This window comes from Oxyura jamaicensis, chromosome 2 (assembly GCF_011077185.1).
Source record: "Oxyura jamaicensis isolate SHBP4307 breed ruddy duck chromosome 2, BPBGC_Ojam_1.0, whole genome shotgun sequence".
Lineage (NCBI taxonomy): Eukaryota > Metazoa > Chordata > Aves > Anseriformes > Anatidae > Oxyura > Oxyura jamaicensis.
The window spans coordinates 103921993-103943859 of record NC_048894.1 but is presented as its reverse complement, the minus strand read 5'-3'; the positions used below and the strand labels follow the sequence as shown (position 1 = coordinate 103943859).

The 21867-nt window shown below is 37.9% G+C and overlaps 1 protein-coding gene across 3 annotated transcripts in view; it reads left to right on the top strand.

Moving 5' to 3' along the window:
- LAMA3 (laminin subunit alpha 3) overlaps nt 1-21867 on the top strand; it is a 112814-nt gene that overhangs the window by 63404 nt on the left and 27543 nt on the right. For all 3 annotated transcript variants that reach the window (XM_035318301.1, XM_035318302.1, XM_035318300.1), the window contains exons 35-44: nt 738-882; nt 1647-1787; nt 3214-3378; nt 6435-6536; nt 7568-7651; nt 8691-8921; nt 12634-12747; nt 16699-16808; nt 18854-18934; nt 20431-20537. In XM_035318301.1, coding sequence (XP_035174192.1) covers nt 738-882; nt 1647-1787; nt 3214-3378; nt 6435-6536; nt 7568-7651; nt 8691-8921; nt 12634-12747; nt 16699-16808; nt 18854-18934; nt 20431-20537 — 1280 coding nt within the window. The remainder of the gene's footprint in view (nt 1-737; nt 883-1646; nt 1788-3213; nt 3379-6434; nt 6537-7567; nt 7652-8690; nt 8922-12633; nt 12748-16698; nt 16809-18853; nt 18935-20430; nt 20538-21867) is intronic.

Sequence of the window (21867 nt, the reverse complement as noted above, 5' to 3'; positions counted from 1 at the left end):
GTATAGACAGGAGCAAGGAAGATTGTCAGACCTACGATTTCATGGGTTTTATCAGTCTGAAGAAGTTGTTCCAAAGGCAGGAGGAAGGAGCTGCTGCCATGGAAAGATGTTTTCTGCCATCTCAAGCTTTGTTCATAGTTTCATGGTGTTTTTTGCATCATCTGTTTCACCTAAATAATTCCAAAGGTTTCAGCCCTCACTGTGAGCAAAGTGGATTTTATCCTTTCTGAACAGTTGTAAGCTAACACAAGATTTATGGCAGGTTGAAGTCCCCATAATTATTCATATTCCTGGGTTTCCCCACCTTTTAGTTAGCAGGTGAGTACCTTGAGAAATGCCCAGTCACATCCTCCAGTTGTAAATCTTCTTCCAGTTGCGCTTACCTGTGTACAACATCCATGTTTCACTCTTTGGTGTATAGTGAGAGCAGTTCTGTGCTGCAAGGACTGATTAGCTGCAAACATCTAATTCTACTGTAAGCATTTATCTTACAAAATCAAATCCCTTCCTAATAATTTCTATGACCACTATGAAAAATTGCAGTACTTGTCACCATTCAAACCTGAGAACAGCACTAACCTGCTGCTGTTTCTTCTTGGGAGTCAGAAAGCTGTTTCATAGCCATGCAATTGCTTCAAAAAGCTACCAGCCTTTTGTTTCATTCTTCCCTTCCTCCCTCCCTCTCTCCATTCCTGCCTCTCCCATTGATTTTCTCTTATGTGTGTTTGTTGATAAAGATGCAAACCAGGAATAAAAGGGCGGCGGTGTGATCAGTGTGCTCCAGGTACTTACGGTTTCCCAAACTGCGTGCCATGTAATTGTAACAGAGATGGAACAGAACCAGTTATTTGTGATCCCCATACAGGAATTTGCCTCTGCAAGGTCAGATAAATCAAATTATTTTTGCATTCATAAGCATTGTTTGCGCATCAGTGATCATTTCATATTTAATGGCATGATTAAAGTGATTTTATCATTTAGAATTTTATGTCGCTGTAGAAAAGCACCACACCTTGCAATATGTGCACAGATTATCATGATAGCAGATACTTTTTTTTTTTTTTTTTTTCTTTTAATCAGTTCAGTATCTGTTTTACAGGTAGTCTTAGTCTTTGCAGTATCTGACAGTGCTACAGTGTAGATGTCCATTGATTCCCTGAAGCCCTTTGTACCCTGCACAGATCTGCTTTATGCATCTGCATCCCAGTTTTTGGATGTTAACCAGGTCCCAGGCTTTTTTTAGCCATGTTATGTCAGTTGACATTTCACCACATCATTATGTCCAGGAAATCTTCTTTTGTTCTGATCTGCATAATTAAATGTGATAAATGTGAACTTTCACAAGTGACCTTTTATATCGTAGGTTTCGAAAAGCCAGCAGGAGGGCTTTGGCAGGGAAGTTAGCAGCTGTCGCTGACTAATATGTATTACTCAGTGGTTCACTTAATAAACTGGAAAGACAGCTCATAACTAAGATAATCTCAAAGTCAATTTTATTTGCATTTAGAATATGGTGTACACAGACAGTCACATGCTTTCATTCATGTTTCCATACATTTAAATATGTATTTATATGCAGAAGGTTTGGGGGGGCTCACAAAACCAAAAGGAAAACTCTGAGAATTCTTTCAACTGTGTTTTAACAGGAGAATGTAGAAGGTGCAGAATGCAGTGTTTGCCGACCAGGATCGTTTTATCTGGACCCTTCTAATCCCAAGGGATGCACCACTTGCTTTTGCTTTGGGGCAACCAGCAACTGTCGCAGCACAAATCGTCGTAGAACCAAGGTGTTTTCATTAGTTTTCTTCTTTGCTGTCACAAACCTACATTTGGAAACACCAATTCTCTTCCAAAAATCTAAATATTATTTTATTAGTTGTGAAGGATGGGAAATAATTTGCAAGTAATAGTGCAGTTTTGGTGCAGCATCATTAAGACTTAGGTGTAGTTTGAATGTGCCCTTCTGCAGAAATGCCCCTTTTCACCTGTTTGTTTACAAATTGTTAGCTGACTGAAATTAAGCTAGCTATCTATTGCTTTATCTTCAGACACTGGTTCATCATCAAAGTCAATGGTCTCATTCATCATGCTTTGATAAACATACATGTCTTTTCACATTTATATCACAGGTACAGTTTGAAACCTAAGAAGTGTGTGACAGGTTCCACAGAGAAGTAAAAATTGTCCCTCTTCCCTCCCTGTAAAAAAAAAGAAAAAAGACATATTATCAAGGGTGAGAAAAGGCAGAAGCCAAGATAGATTTTAAAGTGATAGTAGCATAAATGAACAGTAGAAATGAGTTAAGATGGTTGAAGACTTAAATAAATAAGAGCAACAACTGTCTGAAACAATGCAAGAGAAAGAGAAGGGAGAAGTAGCGTCCTAGAATGATGGATGTTGACCTTGGTTTAGGTTTAGGATTAGACGTAGACTGGATGTAATCCAGATTGTGGCACTGTATATTTTAGAAGCAAGGATGAAAATCTGGCCCCAGTGAAGTCAGTAGCAAACTTCCATTGGTTTTAGGAAGATTTCATTTAGAGTTTACTTGTCTTCAAGAAAGACTGTTCTTGAAAACATCAGGAAAGACTGTTCTTGAAAACATATCTGTCTTTTTGTCCTGTGGTTGTGAGAGCTGTTCAGGTAGATATGCATTATGCTTTCTTTTCCCCAGCATAATGATAAATAATAGGATGTATGGTCTTTAATGAAACAAGAGCCAAGAACATACAATGTGCATTATTAAAGAGCCAGAATATTAGACTACATTGCCTGCCTCCCCAAAATATCCTGCCGTGTCCCCTCCCTCCCATCTAACCTACCAGTAACAGGTATCTGGTCTGCCTTTCAGGTTAGTGTCTTTGGTTTAATTTTAAGAACGGATATAAAAAATACAGCTCCAGATTTTGTCCTTGGGTTTATGTACATAATTCCCAATCACCTCCAGAAGCAGTATGTCTTCATGTGACTGCAGATAGAGTTTAATTCATAGCTGACAAGCCAAATGCTAGCATCCCAGGCAGCTTTTGCACATCTGTCCCTCTTAAGGTCTCTTTTAAGAGACCTTTTGCATTGACAAAGACTTTGGGTAGCCTTTAAAGGGGTTGAATTCATGTTTAGGGAATTATGGTCTAAACAATTTCCCCCCATTCCTTAGTGTCGGTGAAGTTTAATAAAGGATGAAACAAACTTTTATTTCCTTTATTTCATTAGTTTGTGGACATGAGGAACTGGCGCTTGGAGACAATGGATGGAAATACTGACGTTCCAGTCACGTTCAATCCAGTCAGTAATAGTGTAGTGGCTGATGTTCAAGAATTGCCTACTTCAGTGCATAGTTTGTACTGGAAAGCACCACCATCTTACCTGGGAGAGAAGGTAAATGACACCTAACTCAACTCTTTTAATAAAATGTATTCATTTTTGTCAGCATTGTTGATAAAGACTCTCCTTGTCTTTGTTAGATACTTTTCTGTCTCCCTCCACTAGGTTCTTATCTCTCTTTCCTGACATGCCAGGAATCACAACATTTGACTTCTCAGTAGAAGGTTAAAATTATAACCAGTAAAACAGAATTAATACTTTTTTTTTTTTTTTTTTTCTGGGTGCCAGGGAGATCTTTATGTGAACAGCATGGTCAGGAGCTTTGGTATAGAGATCTATCTTTCAGTTGAATGACACATTTAGTTAGGTTGTTTTTTTATGCTTATGTTACAGAGTTTCTTGCTGCAATGTCTAAAAATAATTTTCCAAAGTAATTTCATGAAAAATTGTACTTTATCTACTATAATATTAAACCAGAAGAACTTCTTATTGTTCCCATAACAAAATGTAAAGCAGTCAATAGCCTTCTTAAACACAACCATTAAAAACAGTGCTATGATTTTTACATTGCACGTCATGCTGTCAAACCAGACATGCCATGATTTACTTTTATTTAAAATGACAACATGGTAAATGAAATAGTTTGTTTGACCCTACTTTTACCATGCACTGCGTGTGTGTATTTTAATAGGTACTAGCTATACTCCAGTAGGAAAACTAACTAAAGAAATACTATCTCGATGCTAGTTTTACAAGCTCATAAATACACAAGTCATTCATTTTATTGTTCCATATGATGAGCGTAAATGCTATTTTCCATTATCTTCAGCATTTTAACTAGTTCAACTGCAACATAATACTTAGCATAATATATTTCCTTTCCTCTCTCTCTCTGTTTACAAAGTTAAAAGGAAATCAAATATAAAATGTGTAGCAGTGCAGAAACTAACACTGAATGAGGAATTCAGTTTACATAACCCCCATTTTCATTTCCTGTGTATTTTAACATTCTGTTTAGTAGACCACTTTTAATGTTAGAAAATAAATACTGTACGTATAAAATACAGAGGGCAACTGATAACACCAGTGTTTTTGCATTGCCCTCATAATTTCAGAAAAAAAGCCTTACCATAACAGCTCATCATATAGCACAGTCCTAAAATGTGTGTTAAACAGGAAATGAGCTCTAACTTGAATTTTCTTATATTTTTGAAAAAGAAAAAAAAAAAAGATTTATACAGGATTGTTTTGATTGTATTGGCAAAATATAACCATTGTTCCAAATTATGATTTTGAAAATGCAGTTGGCAAAAGTTAGTAGCTTTAATTACAGCCCTGTGATCCAAGGAACAAATTTTCTTCACAGAGGTGTCTGTGTTTTGTTCCTAATATATTAAAGTACATAGAAACAAACAGAGCAAATGCTGATGTTTACCTGCATAACACTGAAACCTGACAAAGCAGTTCTTCCCATGCCAAAACAAGCACAAGCTATAAGGCAAACAGCAAAGGGTGCAAAACAAAGTAACGTGTCTGTGGCAAAACACTTGGTTTCAGCTGAAGTTTTGAGCCTTTTTTTTTTTTTTTTAAATATATATTTATTTATTAAAGTAACTTCTCACCTCTGTAGACCCTCAGGTCAGTCAGGTTTCACATATAGGTAGTGGTGTAGATTTTATTAGACAAAATCATGATTCAGTGAAGTATTTTTAGTTCTGATAAGTGCTTCTGACGTTGATTATTCCAGTTCAAAGTGCCTGGAAGATTTTATTCTTAATTTTTTTATGGAGAGCACACTTACAAAGGGAAGTCAGTAAATGGCCTATATACACTTCAGGCATAAAATTTTCTCAAATTTGTATGGTGGACTTGACTATGATATCATTTTCTCTCATAATCCAAGAGAGAAAGGGAAATCTGAAGTGTTGAAGATTGCTCCATGAGAAGTTGGAATATAGGACTTTCTTGAATGCAATCTTCTCTGTCCCCAAAGGCTGCAGAGGGTCCTGCACGGGCACTGAGAGATCAAGCCAGAAGAGGCGCTTAGTAGCTTATTCAAGGTTTCTCTTTCACCTAGCACTTTCTGGCAGGCTCTTCTTGGAACAAGAACTGTTTAGGCTCTTCCTGGAGCATGATTTTGTCTCTATATATTTTGAACTGAATCACTCATACACAACCCAGGGAAGCTGTTTGACAAATGATTCAAACTTGCTTGCCTAAATCTTTGTTTAGTGCAGCAGTGGGTTTATTTGGTTGGGGCTAAGGCCTTCTGTGTTCACCTGTAGTTCAGCCGAAAGACGGTGGGTCTCAGCTCAACCTGCAACAATGGTCTGTTATCACCTTTCTGCAATAGAGCTGATACCAGTAGAAATCTTGTCCTCCAGAAGGTGAAACAAAGATTTCCTGATTAGATTCTTATATGTTGTAAGCTTAGAAAATGCTGGGCAATGAGAGGCACTTTTGAACGTGCTTAGTCTTACTTTTTTTTTTTTTTTTTTTTTTTTTTTTTTTTTTTTTTAATCCATGGCTATTCATAGGGTATACACTATCAATATCATTCTCAGTCTGATGTCTGCTCTTGATGAGCCTAATCTGCTCTGTAGGGCCTGGGGAAGAACAGCATTCATGTGAATGTGTGATTTCTCCACAACACAGATGGCATGATTTAAGGTATGGAAAAAAATAGTGCAGGTAACCATCCAGAGAACAGTAGTAGGTACTACTCAAAAAGTAATCATAGAATCATTAAGGCTGGAAAAGACCTCCAAGATCATCCGGTCCAACCATCCCCCTGTCACCAATGTCACCCACTAAACCATGTCCCCAAGCAACTGGTCCAACCTTTCCTTGAATACCCCCAGGGGCGGTGACTCCACCACCTCCCTGGGCAACCTGTTCCAATGCCTGACTAGTCATGTGTCTGACTTATGTTGGATACACAAAGTAAATAGATTAAAAAGTAGTTTCTTCCAAGCAACATGTATTTGGTCCAAAACCTAAAGAATTAACATATTATTTAGTGTTTGAAGGTGGGTTAAACTTGAATACAAGTTTATATTAATATCAAGCAGTAGAGTATCTCTGATCTGATTGTGTGCATTTTGTTACAGCTTTCTTCATATGGTGGCTTCCTAAGTTACCAAGTGAAATCTTTTGGCTTACCTAGTGAAGGCATGGTTCTTCTGGATAAGAAACCTGATATACAACTATCAGTAAGTTTTGAAATACTGTTTTTTCTTTCAGGCAATACCATGATTTTTTTGTTTCCTGACAACTATGGCAAATTTTGCTCCTAAAGTGTGCTTAACTTTTATAGCAACTTGCTACATTTCTATAAAAGTGATTTTACTGCATTTTGCTCAAAGCTATCAACACACCTCTCTCTGATGCCAAAGTAACATATTATTAAGCATAATTGACTTCAGAGCAAATGAAAAGATAAAACAGAATTTTCTCTGTAAAATGCACCTGTGGAAAAATATTAATTAATGTCTGGAACACTTGGCAACAAGTATGGCCTCAACTATGCAAAATATGTCCTTGATTCCATATTCATTTTATCTCATTTTCTTTGAGAATTTTCTTCAGCATAAATTTAAACATAATCATAAGGCTTTAAGGGACTGAAGTAAAAATGCATTTTATGTATGGTGAAACTTAGAAACTTCTACTGTTTGTTTACATTCCCAAGAGGGTGGTTTTGTTTCTTGAGCCCATCAAAAATATTAATTCAACGTTCTAGGATTCTGGGAAAGATGCCTCATGAGGTACTTCAGTGGTATCCAAAGTCATTTGTGCACTAGGATGTAAGGTCAAAGAGTGTTCCTCAGTCCAGTATTGTTTTTATTCCCTTCCTCATGACAACCAAAAATTTCCAAGGTAAGTTATCTTAAAGATAATCAAGAGGCATCTCCTTTTCTAAAACGAAGGTGAGGGCAGCAAAGGAGACTCTATGAAAATACAAAAAAAGTTTTTACTCGGATAACTAATTCTTGTGAAAACTGGTAAGCGTTAATTTAATTCTCTTTGTGTTAGATTTGAAAGCAATGATGTTAATAGGCAAAGGCAGGGAAAACCCTGATGACAGTAAAGCACAGTGCTTGCAAAATGACATACAGTTACTTTTACTTAGGTTTTATTCCCCAAATAACAGTATTAATTTGCTTCATCAAACGAATTGCATGTGGACACTTCATCATAAAAAGTAGTGAAATGGCAATATTATGTCTTCATTCCCACACAGGGCCAGAACATGAAAGTTGTTTATGTGGATCCTAACAACCCACTGCCTGACCGTCAATATTATGGCCGTGTGCAGTTAGTTGAGGTAAGAAATGAAAATGGAATGGCCTTTCCTTTTCTTCCCTGTGGTACCTTTAAAAAAAAAAAAAAAAAAAAAAGATGCACAGACAACACAGACAATATGTGAATAAATACCAAATACTGGATAATCTTAATGAACATAAATTTCAGTACTATAGACCATAAATATAGACCACATTTTCTTCTCTCTTTATTGTCACACTGAACCTAGGTTCTGGTTCATGCCACCTAATTTTAGAACCTCTAATTTAGGCATCTTGTCTAACCTAGTCCTTAGTATTCTCTTCAGAGACAGTGGAGTAATACTGAATCAGTCACCAATGGAATATGATTCATCACAGCCCCAGATGTGTACTTAATAGGGATGGGATGGAATGAATTGTTATCTGTTTTCTTCCTCTGACTCTCAAAGGAGTCTAGGTGCCTAGTTTAGAATGGGTTTGCAACATTTAGGGGGGTTAAATTAAATGCTCAGAAATTGAAACTAAGCTATTTCTGTCTCATGTACAGGCAAAAAAAGATAATGGTTCTTCAAGCTAAATTCCGTTTTCAGTTACACTATGTCTATTAGTAGTATGTAAGGTTGTGAAGGCAGCTCTCAAGACTGGATTTCTAGTACTTTAGTTACTCTTAAAAATAAAAGCATTTTCCTCCACCCTTTTGTGGTTGAGTTGGTAATCCCTCAAAGAAATTTGGATGACTGAAAAGAACCTAAATGCTTCTTCACTTTTTGATACCTCAAAGCCATGTATACCTTGCAAAGTACAGAATACATCATTTTTTTTGCTCGTTGCTCCTTTTCCTGCCTATCCTTTGTCCTTTGTTTACATTCATTATGTTTATTTTGCTGACATCTGTTTCACCCTTCACCCCACACCACTTGGGACTATAGGGGTCCTAAAGTTGTTTTTTTTTTTTTTTTTTTTTTTTTTTTTTTTTTTTTTTTTTTTTTTTTTTCCTTTTTTCTGGCATCCTGTGTGCTCTGCACATTCTCTTTGTAAGAAACTGCAGGGCTGTGCTCATTTTGTATCCTTAATGTGCAGGGAAACTTCAGACACGCCAACAGCAATAACCAGGTATCCAGGGAAGAACTGATGATAATCCTGTCTAGACTAGATGGTTTACACATCAGAGGCCTCTACTTCACGGAGACTCAACGATTAACCCTTGGTGAGGTTGGGCTGGAAGTAACCACCAGCACAGGAAGTGGCAGCATTGCATACAATGTAGAGACATGCTCCTGCCCTCCAGAGTATTCCGGTGACTCATGTCAGGTAGGAAATGTTTGCCTCTGTACCTCACCATTACCTTCTGTCTTGCCTACAGCTATACATACTGGTTTAGTTAGAAGAGCAGGCCAGTTATTAAGGTACTTACACAGTTCTTTTAAGTGTGTGCACTTTTGATGGCTCAAACACTTTCACTGTCTAAAAGGCACAGTAAGGTTATTCAACTCTTGATTGCCTTTGTGGAACTATATATGTCAGTTTGCATGTTTAAGGCACCATAATGAGGTTCCAAGGGAAGTAACCTGAACCAAGATAGTTCTGAATACTTTCCTGTTCTGATAGACTGACTAACACTTTTCCTATTTTTACAGGAAAATGTTTCAAAGCTGAAATTAATATATTTTTAAAAGTATTTGGAGATATTTTTATGAAAGATAATGTAACCATTGCAAAATAATACGGTTACCTGAAGCATGGTGAAATCCTAGACTTAGTTGTGTATCCCACCCTGATGCTGTTCATGGAGCTCTAATTCTTTTGGCTCATGCTTTGCTTAGCTTAAAGCTCAAGTGTTCCAATGGTTAAGTACCCAAAGCAGCAGAATAAAGTAATGGAGAGGTAAGCAGTGTACAAAGTGCACAAAATATGAAGAATTTTTCCCTGAGAAAATGGTTGAAGGATAAAGCAGCAATTGCTGTGCTAAGCTTGCAAACATTTTTGAAAAGAGAATGAAAGAATAATACCTAGGCCACAGTAGCTGCAGAGACAGTGAACAAAACATTCACAGTTGGCTTAGGTCTCCCATCTGCATCCACTGCTCAGGCTGGCCAGTTATCATGTGTCAAAAGTCATTTTGGAAATATTTCTAGAAACTTATTTTTCACACATATAGTGTTCTCTGCCATGTTCAAATTGATGAGAACTGCCCGAAGTTCATACTGCCATCCCATTGCTTTCAACATATTGCCTTTATTAAACTAAGGTGGGTTATTTTTTTACATAAATTGATGAAAATACATAGCCAAAGGAAGTGATCAAGACAGTAACCTGGGTAGTTTGTAAGCCCTGTGTGTTTATGCAGTATTACTCAGGCAGTGATTTACTGTGCTAATCATCTAGCTCTGTCTGACTGCGTTAGGTGGGGAGAAGGTGATGCCGGCCACACCCTAAGTTAGGTATATATTGAGCTACAGGAACTGCGGAGTTACTTGTTAACTCCAGGAACTGTAATGTGTGCTGTACAACTTGACTCACGTATAAAGTTTAAAGGTGGGGCCCATCTCAGCACATAGCCTCATTAATCTGAGTCAGAAGCTGGAGAGTAAGGGAGAGTATAAGGGAACGTGTAAATAGTGAAAGAATAGTGTGTGTTAACAGTTGAGCTCAAGTAAAATGATGGCCCAAACACAGGGGCCAAAGAATGTAGGATGGCTAGTTGTCACTTTAGTAGCTATGGGGTGTAGTTTAGCACAGGGTATGCAGCAGAGGCTATTGTTTCCTCATCTTCAGGAGAGAAGTCAACAGCAACAAGTTCAAAGGGATTTTTACCTAAGACAGGTAATTTATTAATTTTCCCTTCCTTGCTTGCTTCCTTCCTTCTCTCTGTTTTTAAATGAACCATTTTTATAACAACTTATACATCACTTAATATAAAGGTAATAACACAGGTCTTTTATCTCAGAGTATTTTGCTAACAAAATTATGTGCAAGAAGTTTCTTTTAAGTTGTTGTTTATTTGAAAATAATCAGATGAGCTCCTAAGCACTTGAAAGTTTCTAGAGCTTTATCTTTATGTGGAATAAATTTTTCAGTATCAAGAATGCTGCTCTGAAAACAACATGCCTACACATTCCAAATGTGTTGTTTTCAAGTTTAAAGAGAACATAAGTTTAAAAAAAAAAACAAAAAAAAAAAAAAAAAAACTGCATAGATTTTGTTTTTCAAATACATTTTGATATCTGTCTGAAATGAGTGACTCATTTTGCTTTCAAAAAAGAGGCTTTTGGTAAATACAATTTATATGCATTAGAACCTGTATTTCACTTAGTCATGCCGTTTATGTATTTCAGGCCCTGGTTTCTTTAGAAGGAGGGCATACCGACTCCCTGTTGTTCAAGGAACATACTCTCCCTTTTAAAAATATATCTGAAAAATTTCAAGTGAGGATGCCTATTCTAAATAAAGTCCTTGCTCACACTGAAGTCAATATAAAAAAGAGCTGTTGATGTTATTAGTATTCGGCCCACGTTTCTTTTTCTATTTATCCCATATGTGAAGAAAGCAAAGATGCTGCTAGCAACTGTTGTTTAAACAGCAATAACTCAAAATTCCATTTGGGATCTGCTTTGGAAGAGGCGTTTGGTGTTTTTTTTTTTTTCTTTTTCCTCCCTCTGGTAGTTATGTCGTTGATAAATTTACCAATTATTTCTGTCCCTGCATGAATACTTATCCCTCAACCACCTGCCATAAGATTTGAGGCACTGTCCTGGAAGCCCTTTGCTCTTCAGATTAGTCCCATCGATCTTGGTGGTGCAATTGCTATGAGAAAAGGTTTACAGTTTTGAAGTTCAACTCTCACTTGTTTTCAGAATGTCATTCAGGCCAGCCTCTAACTGTGAGTTACAGGCAAGGTAAAGGTACAGTGCAGAACTGCGTTGCCTGAGGCAAGTATTTAGGAGGTGTTTGCTTCGTGGGGAGCACAGCTTTCTCCTCACTTTCAGACAACCTCTCATCTTCCTTGCACCATGCCAGTTCAGTAACTAGTGAAAAAGAGCTTAGAAAATAGAGGGATTTTTTGGTGGGTGTCCTAGGAGGGTCTTAAGCAGAGTGTAAGCATGAATGTTTGAATTGGTCTTTCAATGGAAAGGCTCCATGCCCAGGAGAAATTCCCTGTACTTGCCCTGCCCTTGTACTTTCTCTCCCCGTGCCAAGCAAGAATCTGGTTTTAACATATTAGTTAATACCTAGGTGGTTCAGGCTAACAAACTGAATGTCTCTTCCTTCATTCATAATGCTCCTTCCTCTGGTTCAGCCCCCTGTTTAAACCCAACTTTGATCTGACTGATCAAGCTGTGTTTCTGCTTGTGTGCTTTCAATAGCTGAACATTCTTTTCGTGCTTCCTGGGGTTTTGGGACAAGCCTGTACTTAAAAATTAGACCATTGTATGTTTCGTAAGATCATCTAGCTCTCTGTCTAAGCATGGTTTCTTATAGCTCCAGGTGGACTTATTTTGGAAGTCATGATGAATTCATGTAGAAGATATCTCATTAGAAGTATTTCCAAACAATACACAGTGGTTAAATTAACATTAAGATTTCATATAACCATTAGCTAATATGTGAGATTTCCGTATGTTCTTCTCTGAGAATACTGTGGTATGGAACAAATCTTTTTGTGTGGTTTAGAAGTCATATTCTACAACTTTGTATGTAGCCACAGGAAACGTGTTTTGCTCAGAGGTTAAAGTAAAAATGATGAAATTCCCATACCACAAAATGTAGAGCACAAGGTTCAGATGCTTAGGCTCAAGCTTCTTCACCTCCATTCTTCATTGACATTTGCCGAGTTAAAATACTTACTACTTAAACAATAATATGGATGTAGAAGAGCTTGTCAGGAAATGTACATCTCTACTACTCCTACTCCTACATCTCTACTACTCAATTTCAAAATACCCAACTTATAACCTGTAAAATTTACCTTCCACCAACACTCACTTTTTTTTTTTTACTTTTTTTTTCTCTGTTTACTGTCTAGGAATGTGGCCTTGGATTTTATCGTGAGAATAAAGGAGTATTTACTGGACGCTGTGTGCCCTGCAACTGCAATGGAAATTCAAATAGGTGCCAGGATGGTACTGGAAAATGTTTAGTAAGTAAATATTAACATTCATGAAATGTATTTGAAAAAAAATGAGGGGAAAAAAAACACACGCATACCTTACTGCAGTATGGACTGTACAGCATTGCTAAATTCCTAGCAACTAAAATATTCCTTCCATGCTTCATTCTCTGTATCTTATGCTGTTAAGGAGCATGAACTGTATAAACTTTCATGTTTTGTATGTTTAACATAACTGTGGGTGGTTGGAACAATTTGTGCCCTTGTTTTTGTTTTCTTCTTTCCCTTTGCATTTTTGTTAACTCACGGCACAAAAAGTCACCAAAGTTGCACATATGTAAGTGTTTGCAGTTACTTATAATAAATGTGGGTGCTTATCGTCGCATATACAGTCTTTAGTTTTATACATATATGCTAGGGTTTGCCAGTGCTGACAAACTGTGCATTCATGCATAGCTTAGCCTTTGCGGAATCTCTTGTCTAATTAGCATCAGTAAATGTCCGCTAATCTAAATTTACAGCTAGATGGATTAAAAAAGTAGCGGAGTAAATAAAATGAGATAAAGGGGATAAAAGTTAGATTAATTTGAAAATGTCAGCTGTTACAGAAGATACAGTGGGGCAGAGTCTGCTCCCTGACATACCATATACCTAAAGCAGCCTAATGGGAGCTGCTTAGCCCTAGTAGCAAGGGAGCATGACATTTGGCTGACTGTGCTTCTCTAGCTTATGTCCATGACACTTCTTTAAACAGTTTGCTCGGAACAAATTTCCACTTCACATTTTTTCACTAATTTTTCACTTGCTGTGTAAATGAGAACCTTGCCAAAATCTTTCCTGGGTTGTTTTCTCTTCTATTTCTTCCTTGTTCATTCTGAATCCATTCTGCCTGCGGTGCATTCCTGTGCATTACGTAATTCCCCTCGACTTTGTCTCAACCAACCCTAGCGCTTCGATGCAAGCAATAAAGTAATTCAGCACATTCTCAGGAATGACTTACAGTCTGCTGCTTTGGTGAGGCAGGGCAGGCCATGACAGGAAAGTGCTGAAATAAAGCTACAAAGATGAAGAAGTTTTACTCCAGATGAAAATTATAAAGCTAGAAAAGTGCAAATTTCACATTTGCCTCATGAAATAGATGGTTTAGGTTTCTCTTTATCCCCTCCTTCTCACAGCTGTGTTAACTCTCAGATAGATAGAGCTAAATCAACTCTTGGCCCTGGGACAAAATTTAAGGCAAGCAAAGTCATTCAGGATAATGCAGTGAAAAATGAAAGCCTGGCGGGCCTGTATTTCCATAATGAGCCTCCATCTAGTAAAGAGCAAGTTTCTCTCTGTATAGGAGCCATCAAACAAAGGCCTATAGTAGTGCAGAGAAGGCAGCAAGGCTTTCCAGCATGGAGCCGTCAAATTTCTGTCAGGTTTCATATCCGAAGTGTAAAGCCTGGCCTTTTGGTTTCTGCTCCTCACCTGGAGCAGTACCTTCTTCTCATGTCAACTTCTCTCCAGTGATGGCCTCCATGGAAGGCTTTGTGAGGCTAAGCCCCGGCAGACTCCTCATGGCAGCAGTACAGTGCTCCTCAGCTAAGGCAATAACAAAGCTGTTGCATGATGGTGAAAGAAGAGGGGTGCAGTACTGCCCTGCTGAAGAGAACAGAGTGCAGGAGGGGATGGAGAAGACAGAAGAGCTGGTTCTCATCTGTAGGGAAAAGCTGACCTCCTGCCACAAATTAGGCTTTCTGTTCTAGTGGTCCCATGTCCCTGGAAGGCATGTTCCTTGAGCTGCAGCATGGTGCTGAGGCTTTCTCTTCCCATGAGATACTAGTTCTTGTCACATGCTTCCATGTAGTTCTGTTGAGCCCCTGGCACACTGTACTGTGGCACCCACATGTGCGCCTGGAAATCAGCTAAGAGTTTTCCTTCCAAAGTTTGCAATACTTGAAAGTTGGGAGGTGCAGTGACTCCAGAGGTGTCTCTGTTCTCCTATCCCATGCAGGGCCCTATGAATCTTGAAGGAAGAGCCATGAGGGAGTTGCTGCTCTGGCTTCATTCCACTGTGCTTTGGGAGTACCGGGTTATGTTCTCTGTTCTTCATATGCTACGTATCTAGAGGAGCACCATGGCACATTCAGAGTGGCTTACTTGTGAAATACCTTAAACTTTTTTCAGTTATATATGAAACTTCCTCAATGCCTATAGGCATTTTTAAATGGATGGTGTCTTCATAGAATCACAGAATGGTTTGGATTGGAAGGAACCTTAAAGATCATCTAATTCCACCCCTCCTGCCATGGGCAGGGACATCTCCCACCAGACCCATCCAGCCCCAGGTTGCCCCATCCAGCCTGGCCTTGAACACCTCCAGGGATGAGGCATCCACAGCTTCTCTGGGCAATCTGTTCCAGTGCCTCACCACCCTCAGAATAAATATTTTCATCCTAATATCTAATCTAAATCTACCCTTTTTTAGTTCAAAGCCATTCCTCTTGTCCTGTCACTCCCCTCCCTGACAAAGAGTCCCTCCCCAGCTTTCCTGTAGGCCCCCTTCAGGTACTGGAAGGCTGCTCTAAGGTTTCCTGGAGCCTTCTCTTCTCTGGGCTGAAGTCCCTCCCCATCTTGATAGGAACCCCAGCCCTTTGTGTTTCTTTAGCTTCCCCTAGTTACATGGCTCATATGTGAACTGTAGCTTTTCCTGTTCTTTCCCAGAACCTTTCACAAGTGAGCCACATAATTAATTTTTGAACCAAAACCAAAACAAATTATGAGTTACTATGTGAAGAGGCTGGTGGAAGGGCAGTTGATGCGGTTGAGAGAATCTGGATGTAAAGAAATGTGGAGGAGGATGTAGTATAACAGGAGATGGGAAAGGCTGAACTGTTGCTCATTGTAGGAAAAATGCCCCAGTGCTGCAAATCACAGTAGCAGGGCCTTCAGCCAGAACTTTAAGTCAGAACTCCTGCAATGGAATTGCAGTCCGCTCAGTGACTCTTTCCAGCCAATTTTACACTTTCTTTTTCAGACTTTTACTTTATTAGAAACCCTCCGCTCTGTGGGACATTGAGTTAGTCTGCTGCACATTGTTTTCGACAGTTGTAGAATTAGGGAACGTGAATACCTCATGGATGTTATCTACACTGTATTTTTATGGCTGCTCAAAATGTATTTCAACAGCTTCTATTTTAAATTAGTACCTCCCTAGGTACAGCAAAAGCAACTTGCTTCTCCTCTCCCCATAATGTATAAATGTGTGTGACAGTCAGGCAACACAGGAATAAGAATGTTGGGAATCATATTTTAGGAACAATTTTGTCATAGAAAAGTAGCGCGGTTTTATTGGCTTCAATTCTTCTTACAGCCTGTGCTTTTCATTATTTATTGAGTTGTTCCAGGTAAATACAAATTACATGTACACTAGGAAAAGTGCATGAAATTCAATTCTGATCTGAACTTACAAAGATAATTAGTTTTGATAGAAATTTGTGGGATTTTAAAGAATGCATTTGGGCTCAATTCATTGCCTGCTTTTAAATGGTATCCGACTTCTAATTAGTGTTAAGAAGAAGAATTCAAAGTCACATTTAATCAGTGATCTTTTTCTTGGATGCCACTGAAATATCATTACAGTGTATTAAGGCAATTTTCATTAACAAGCTATGCATCTGATTGAATATCTTTAAAAATATATTTAATACTGCTTATTTATCTGTTGCTTTTCCACAGTGGTGAGCAAAATGTACTTCCTACAGTTAGAGAAAGATTACAATCAATCTATTTTGACAGTGTAAGCAAAAGCAGTTTGGTTTGTAAGGAAAAAACCAAAAACAAACAAACAAAAAAAAACAACCCCCCCCCCCAAATTAATTATGTGGAAAGGAAAGAACATATCCTCTGCGTAAATTTGCTATAATTATTTTTAAATAATAATAGAGCCTTACTGAATGGGAAAGCACTGTTAACTGTCTTGTTTGTTTCCTTTTTAAGAACTGCCAGTATAATACTGCTGGGGAAAAATGTGAACGCTGTAAAGATGGTTATTTTGGAGATGCCACTCAGGGTTCCTGTCGGATATGTCCTTGCCCCTATACAAACAGGTAATGTAAAATGTCATGAGAAGCCAGATGGAGGGGAAGGGAGAGAAAACAAAACAAAACTGAACATTGCCTTTTTTAATAAGCTGAGTATTCCAATTCTGACTCAGTTGCTGAAACACAAAGGTGTGCTGCTGATCACCTGGGGGATCTCCAGGCACTTCTGATGTAACTATTTACCAAACCTCCAGTAACATCTTCATAGTGAATACTATAGAATGAAAGTCTTTTCCCTTACTGAGCATATCCAGAAACATTCTTTTATTTAATGAAATGCAAAATGTAAGTTATCTTTAATCTCACATTTAATACCATATAGCTAGGAGGTAAGTGACAATGATAAAAGAAGCCTTCCCTATGAATTCAGAAAAATTAGTAAAATTAAAAAAAATAACTTAAAAAAATTAAAGCTCATAGGCACTTGTCTAAATTTCTGAAAGATTAAAGTGGCTGTTCAGGTGGAAGCTCTGAAGTGCAAACATACTGAGCTAGAAAAAATAAATCTCCTTGGATCCAATAGAATCATAGAACAGCTTGGGTTGGAAGGGACCTTAAAGATCACCTGGTTCCAACTCCCTGCCATGGGCAGGGACACCTCCCACTTGGTCAGGTTGCCAAGGGACTCATCCAACCTGGCCTTGAACACCTCCAGGGATGGGGCATCCACAGCTTCTCTGGGCAACCTGTTCCAGTGCCTCATCACCCTCAGAGTGAAGAATTTCGTCCTAATGCCTAATCTAAATCTCCCTTTTTTAGTTTAATACCATTCCTCTTTGTCCTGTCATTATCTGCCCAAGCAAAAGTCATTGCATCTTTTTTATAAGCCCTCAATAAGGTTGCCAGACTATTAAAATTTGGCAGCATATTGTGTTTAAAATACATAGTATGTTGAGACACATTGTTTGTCATCACTAGTAGGTTCTGAAATGTGAAATGTGTTAAACAAAAGCAAGAATTTTTTAAAAATCCTGAGCAATAAATTGCTATAGGCACCACATAGAACTTGCCAGGTGCATTAACAAATGCCAGGTAGCCTTGAGTAAGAGATTTACACCAGCAGACTATAGACAGGTTTTTAATTTATCAGAGAACTCTCCAATACATCTGGTTTTGACAGCATTGACTTCTTCTGCAGGTGCTTGCCTGAGGCTGACTGAACATATTTTTACTCATCCTTTGCTTTAAGAGTGCTGAAATATCTAAAGAGACCATGATAACTGCGGTAGTTTCATAGCTGTACATTAGGGTGGTAAATACCATTCATTATGTAGGAAGTGCACCCCACCTGGCATTATTGGAGTAAGCAATTTCAACCTAGTCAAAATACATGTAATCTTAGTGCAGACATCTTTATTTAATACGCAGGCTTGCTTTATCCAACCGTTCACAGGTTATAAAATGGAAATAGCAAACATGGCCTATCTGCTCTTCACCTGCCTTCTCCTTACCAAACACTGGCCAAGGAATGGATTTCCTCCGCAGAGGAATTTGAATCTAGTCAAGTTTTCTAGAAATATCAGACAAAAATCTGTGTTCTGTTAATCAGATATACTCTAGAGCTCCCCAGATTGGTGTGCAACTCTATACTGCTTAGGTTAAAAAAAGAAAAGCGATATTAGCCACATAAAAATATTTTCTAATGTTTCCATCCATTTTTTTAAAAGAATAAAAATATAAAAATCTATCCAAACAGGAAGAAACTTTGTTTAGCACAGCCTATTGGTTTTTGCCTGGTAAGTTAAAATTGCTTCATGGTGTTGTTTTATTTTACATCACTGTTAAGGTTTTCCTTAGGCATTCCTTCGGGTAGTGAACTATAATACTCTAGGGAGTAATTCTGTAGTCTAAGGACAGAATTTAGAGGAAAAAATATGAAAGAATTTAAAGAATTAGTCACATCACTTGTTTATTGGCAATTAAATTAGCTGAGAATTTAATTGGTGGTATAAAACTTTTAAGTCAGAAAGTCATTTAACTGAGTTTAGTGTCTGGAGTGTAAAATGTATTTGATTATGTATTCACAAAAATATTTTGATTTCTGCTCAAAGATTTGCAACTGGCTGCGTGGCAAATGGTGAGGAAATTCAGTGTCTCTGCAAAGAAGGCTATACAGGCGTTCGCTGTGAACGGTAAGTGACTTGATACTGAAGACCAAAGTCTTTGAGGGGCACAATAAAAGGAGGTATGTCTACATTATATAACATGTCAATGTATGGATATTAATAACATGCAAACACTTAAGGAGTTTCTATTTCTATGAGCAGCTGCTACAGTGTGGTGTTACAGTATAATGCTAGGTATAAACCCAACACTCCCTGAAGAAATGTAAACCATTCTCCACAGCCTATTCAGTGAATACACAGTTTTTACCAAAAGGAGAAGTGTCAGCCTCTTTGCAGAAGTGCCCTCTGCGTTGTCTTATATTTCACTTTCCGATAATAACAGCTCCCACTTACTTTGTCCCTGGTCCAGTTGAAAACATTTTCCCATTTCTTCCAATGTACTTGATGGTGCTTTGGTGCTCTTAATTAGTTTCTAGTAGCAACCATGTAACATTTAACACCATACCCTTCATCCCAGATCATTCTGATGTGCTCCACAGGTGGAGTTTACAAACACGATACTGAAACCATCTCTTTTGCTGGAACAACATTACAACAGTTTGGCAAAATAAAAGAGGTACAGCAAAGTAATTTAAGGCAGGAAGAGGAAACAATTTCATTGAGGTTCAAATCCAGGAGGAATTTAAGCATAATGGAGAGCAGTTGTCTGATTTGGAAACATAAGGCAAATGAGTCATGATGTCTGTCCTAAAGACTGTACCTCCAGTGGTAGCACACTGTCTTGTACTTCACAACTGTTACCTTTGACATCTAAGCTGTAGGTTAAAGATAGATTTTCTCTTTCAGATTTAGCCATACCTCAGCTCCTCTTTATGGTCTCTAGATTACACATTATTAACCCAATAGATCTTACAGCAGGATGACTTTTATGATTGTTAGTCAGCCAGTCCAGATAATGTATTTTACTTATAAAATAGTCAGGGAGCACTCATGCAGAACTGTTTTGCTGACAGATGGCAAGAGGAAATAGCACCCAGAGAAGGGTGGTAATGTTCAGCGCCACTGCTGTTTGAAAACTCAGTGTGTGCTTGCAGTATGATCTTAGTTAATATGTGAGTTCTGGTGGGATCACAGACCAAAATGATGTGGTTGTCTTGGTTAAGTCTTGTAAAATTCTCTGTTTATGCCTGTATTTGTCTGCATTGTATTTTTACAAATTAACTGAATTATTCTTATATGAGCACTGTGGGAGTTCTTCTATTTTTAGAAAAAAATCTGCAGTACTGGGAAAGATATTTTTAACATAGTGCAGAGGATACTGTAAACCAAAAATACACCCATTTTGTCTAAGTTAAAACATGAAATCAAAAGTTCCTGATGGTTTCTTCAGGAATAGAACTGTTTTGTTTTTGTTTTTGTTTTGTTTTTGTTTTGTTTTGTTTGTTTGTTGTTTTGTTTTTGTTTTTTGTTGTTGTTGGTTTTTTTTTGTCAAGTGAAAGTATATTTGACAAAAGTGGGTTCAAATATGTAATGAAAACAAATATTCCTATCTCTTTATCTAGTTGTGCTCCAGGATATTTTGGAAATCCACAAAAATACGGAGGCTACTGTCAGAAATGTAGTTGTAATAATAATGGACAGCTGGCTAGCTGTGACCGCCTGACCGGAGGTATGTAAGAGCCTATGGACGTGGAGTGTTGTTTTCTCTCTGGGAAGCAGAGAGAGAAGGTACTTACATAAGTAGAACCAGAGGAAAGATCTAGAGCAAAGGAAGGGCTTTCCTGAGTCATTGAGTTGACCCTTTTAAGCCTTTTTTTCACATATTTCCCTTCATTGTATTTTGCTTTTCAGTTTCACCGGCATGTATTTAGACGCATTATGATTCCTTTTCTGACATGTTTAAGTTGTATCTTGCAACTCTGTGTTACAGACTTACAAAACAGATCTTACAGAGCACTCTCAATATGTCTTTTTTAAATGTATCTGGGACAGATTAGCAACATCTTCAGAGTCTGCATCAGACACTGCCATCTTAGGTATCCCAGCTAGCTATGTTTGCAGTGGTACTGACTGAGAAGGCTGTTGTTTAGATCCTGCTATACACCTATATGCAATATGGGACATCCTTGATTTTCCCAGTATCAATCACACATGTACTCCACCATTACTAAGCTCTTACAGTAATGTTATGCCATAGCTATACATTCACTTTATCTATTACCATTCTGAAGTAAAGGGTCTGATCCTACATTACTTAGACTGGATTTACCTTGATTCACCTGAGTCTCTTGAGATGAAATATTCATTTCTATTCAGAAACATGTAGGCCACTGCACTTGAAAAGGACCTTGATTCTTCTATGTTTTCATTCCCCAGAAAATTATACTTTTCTTTCCCTGTAGGCATCTTTTCCTTCTGACATGTTCTGAAGTGTCAAACTAGTAACTCCTAATATTTCCATACTATTAATTTCTCTGCACTGCTGTTCATACTGCATTCAAATGACTGCAAGGATCACCTTCTCTTTCTTTGGTTGCAGAAATTAGAAAAACAGCAAGTGATGTGAACTGCTGTTGGCACCTGGTGCATTTTTTCAATAAGCAGTTCTCATTTTGTATTTCATCATTGAAGTAATACATCTTTATTATTTTTATACTTACTGTGGAACAGATCCAAGCAGTGTTTGATGTTTTATCGCTCTTTTCTTTTTGAAGCAAGAGTTTGCTAGGACAAACTAATCCGTAGGGCAAAATTCAACAAGCCAGTTTGTTTTCAGTTTGTCTTCAACTAGATATTCTGATCAGCCCTCTCTTTGTCCACATGAGCAATAAAACCCTCTGTGATCATCAGCACAGCGTGTTCTAGCAGGTTTCTATGTGCATGATGTTCGGCACTTGGCCAGATTTTCTCATTTCATCATTTCTTGGCTGATGTTTGTGCACAAGCTGTAATAATAGTTTTATTTAATTGGTACTTCATGGCAACAGCTGAAATGCGTC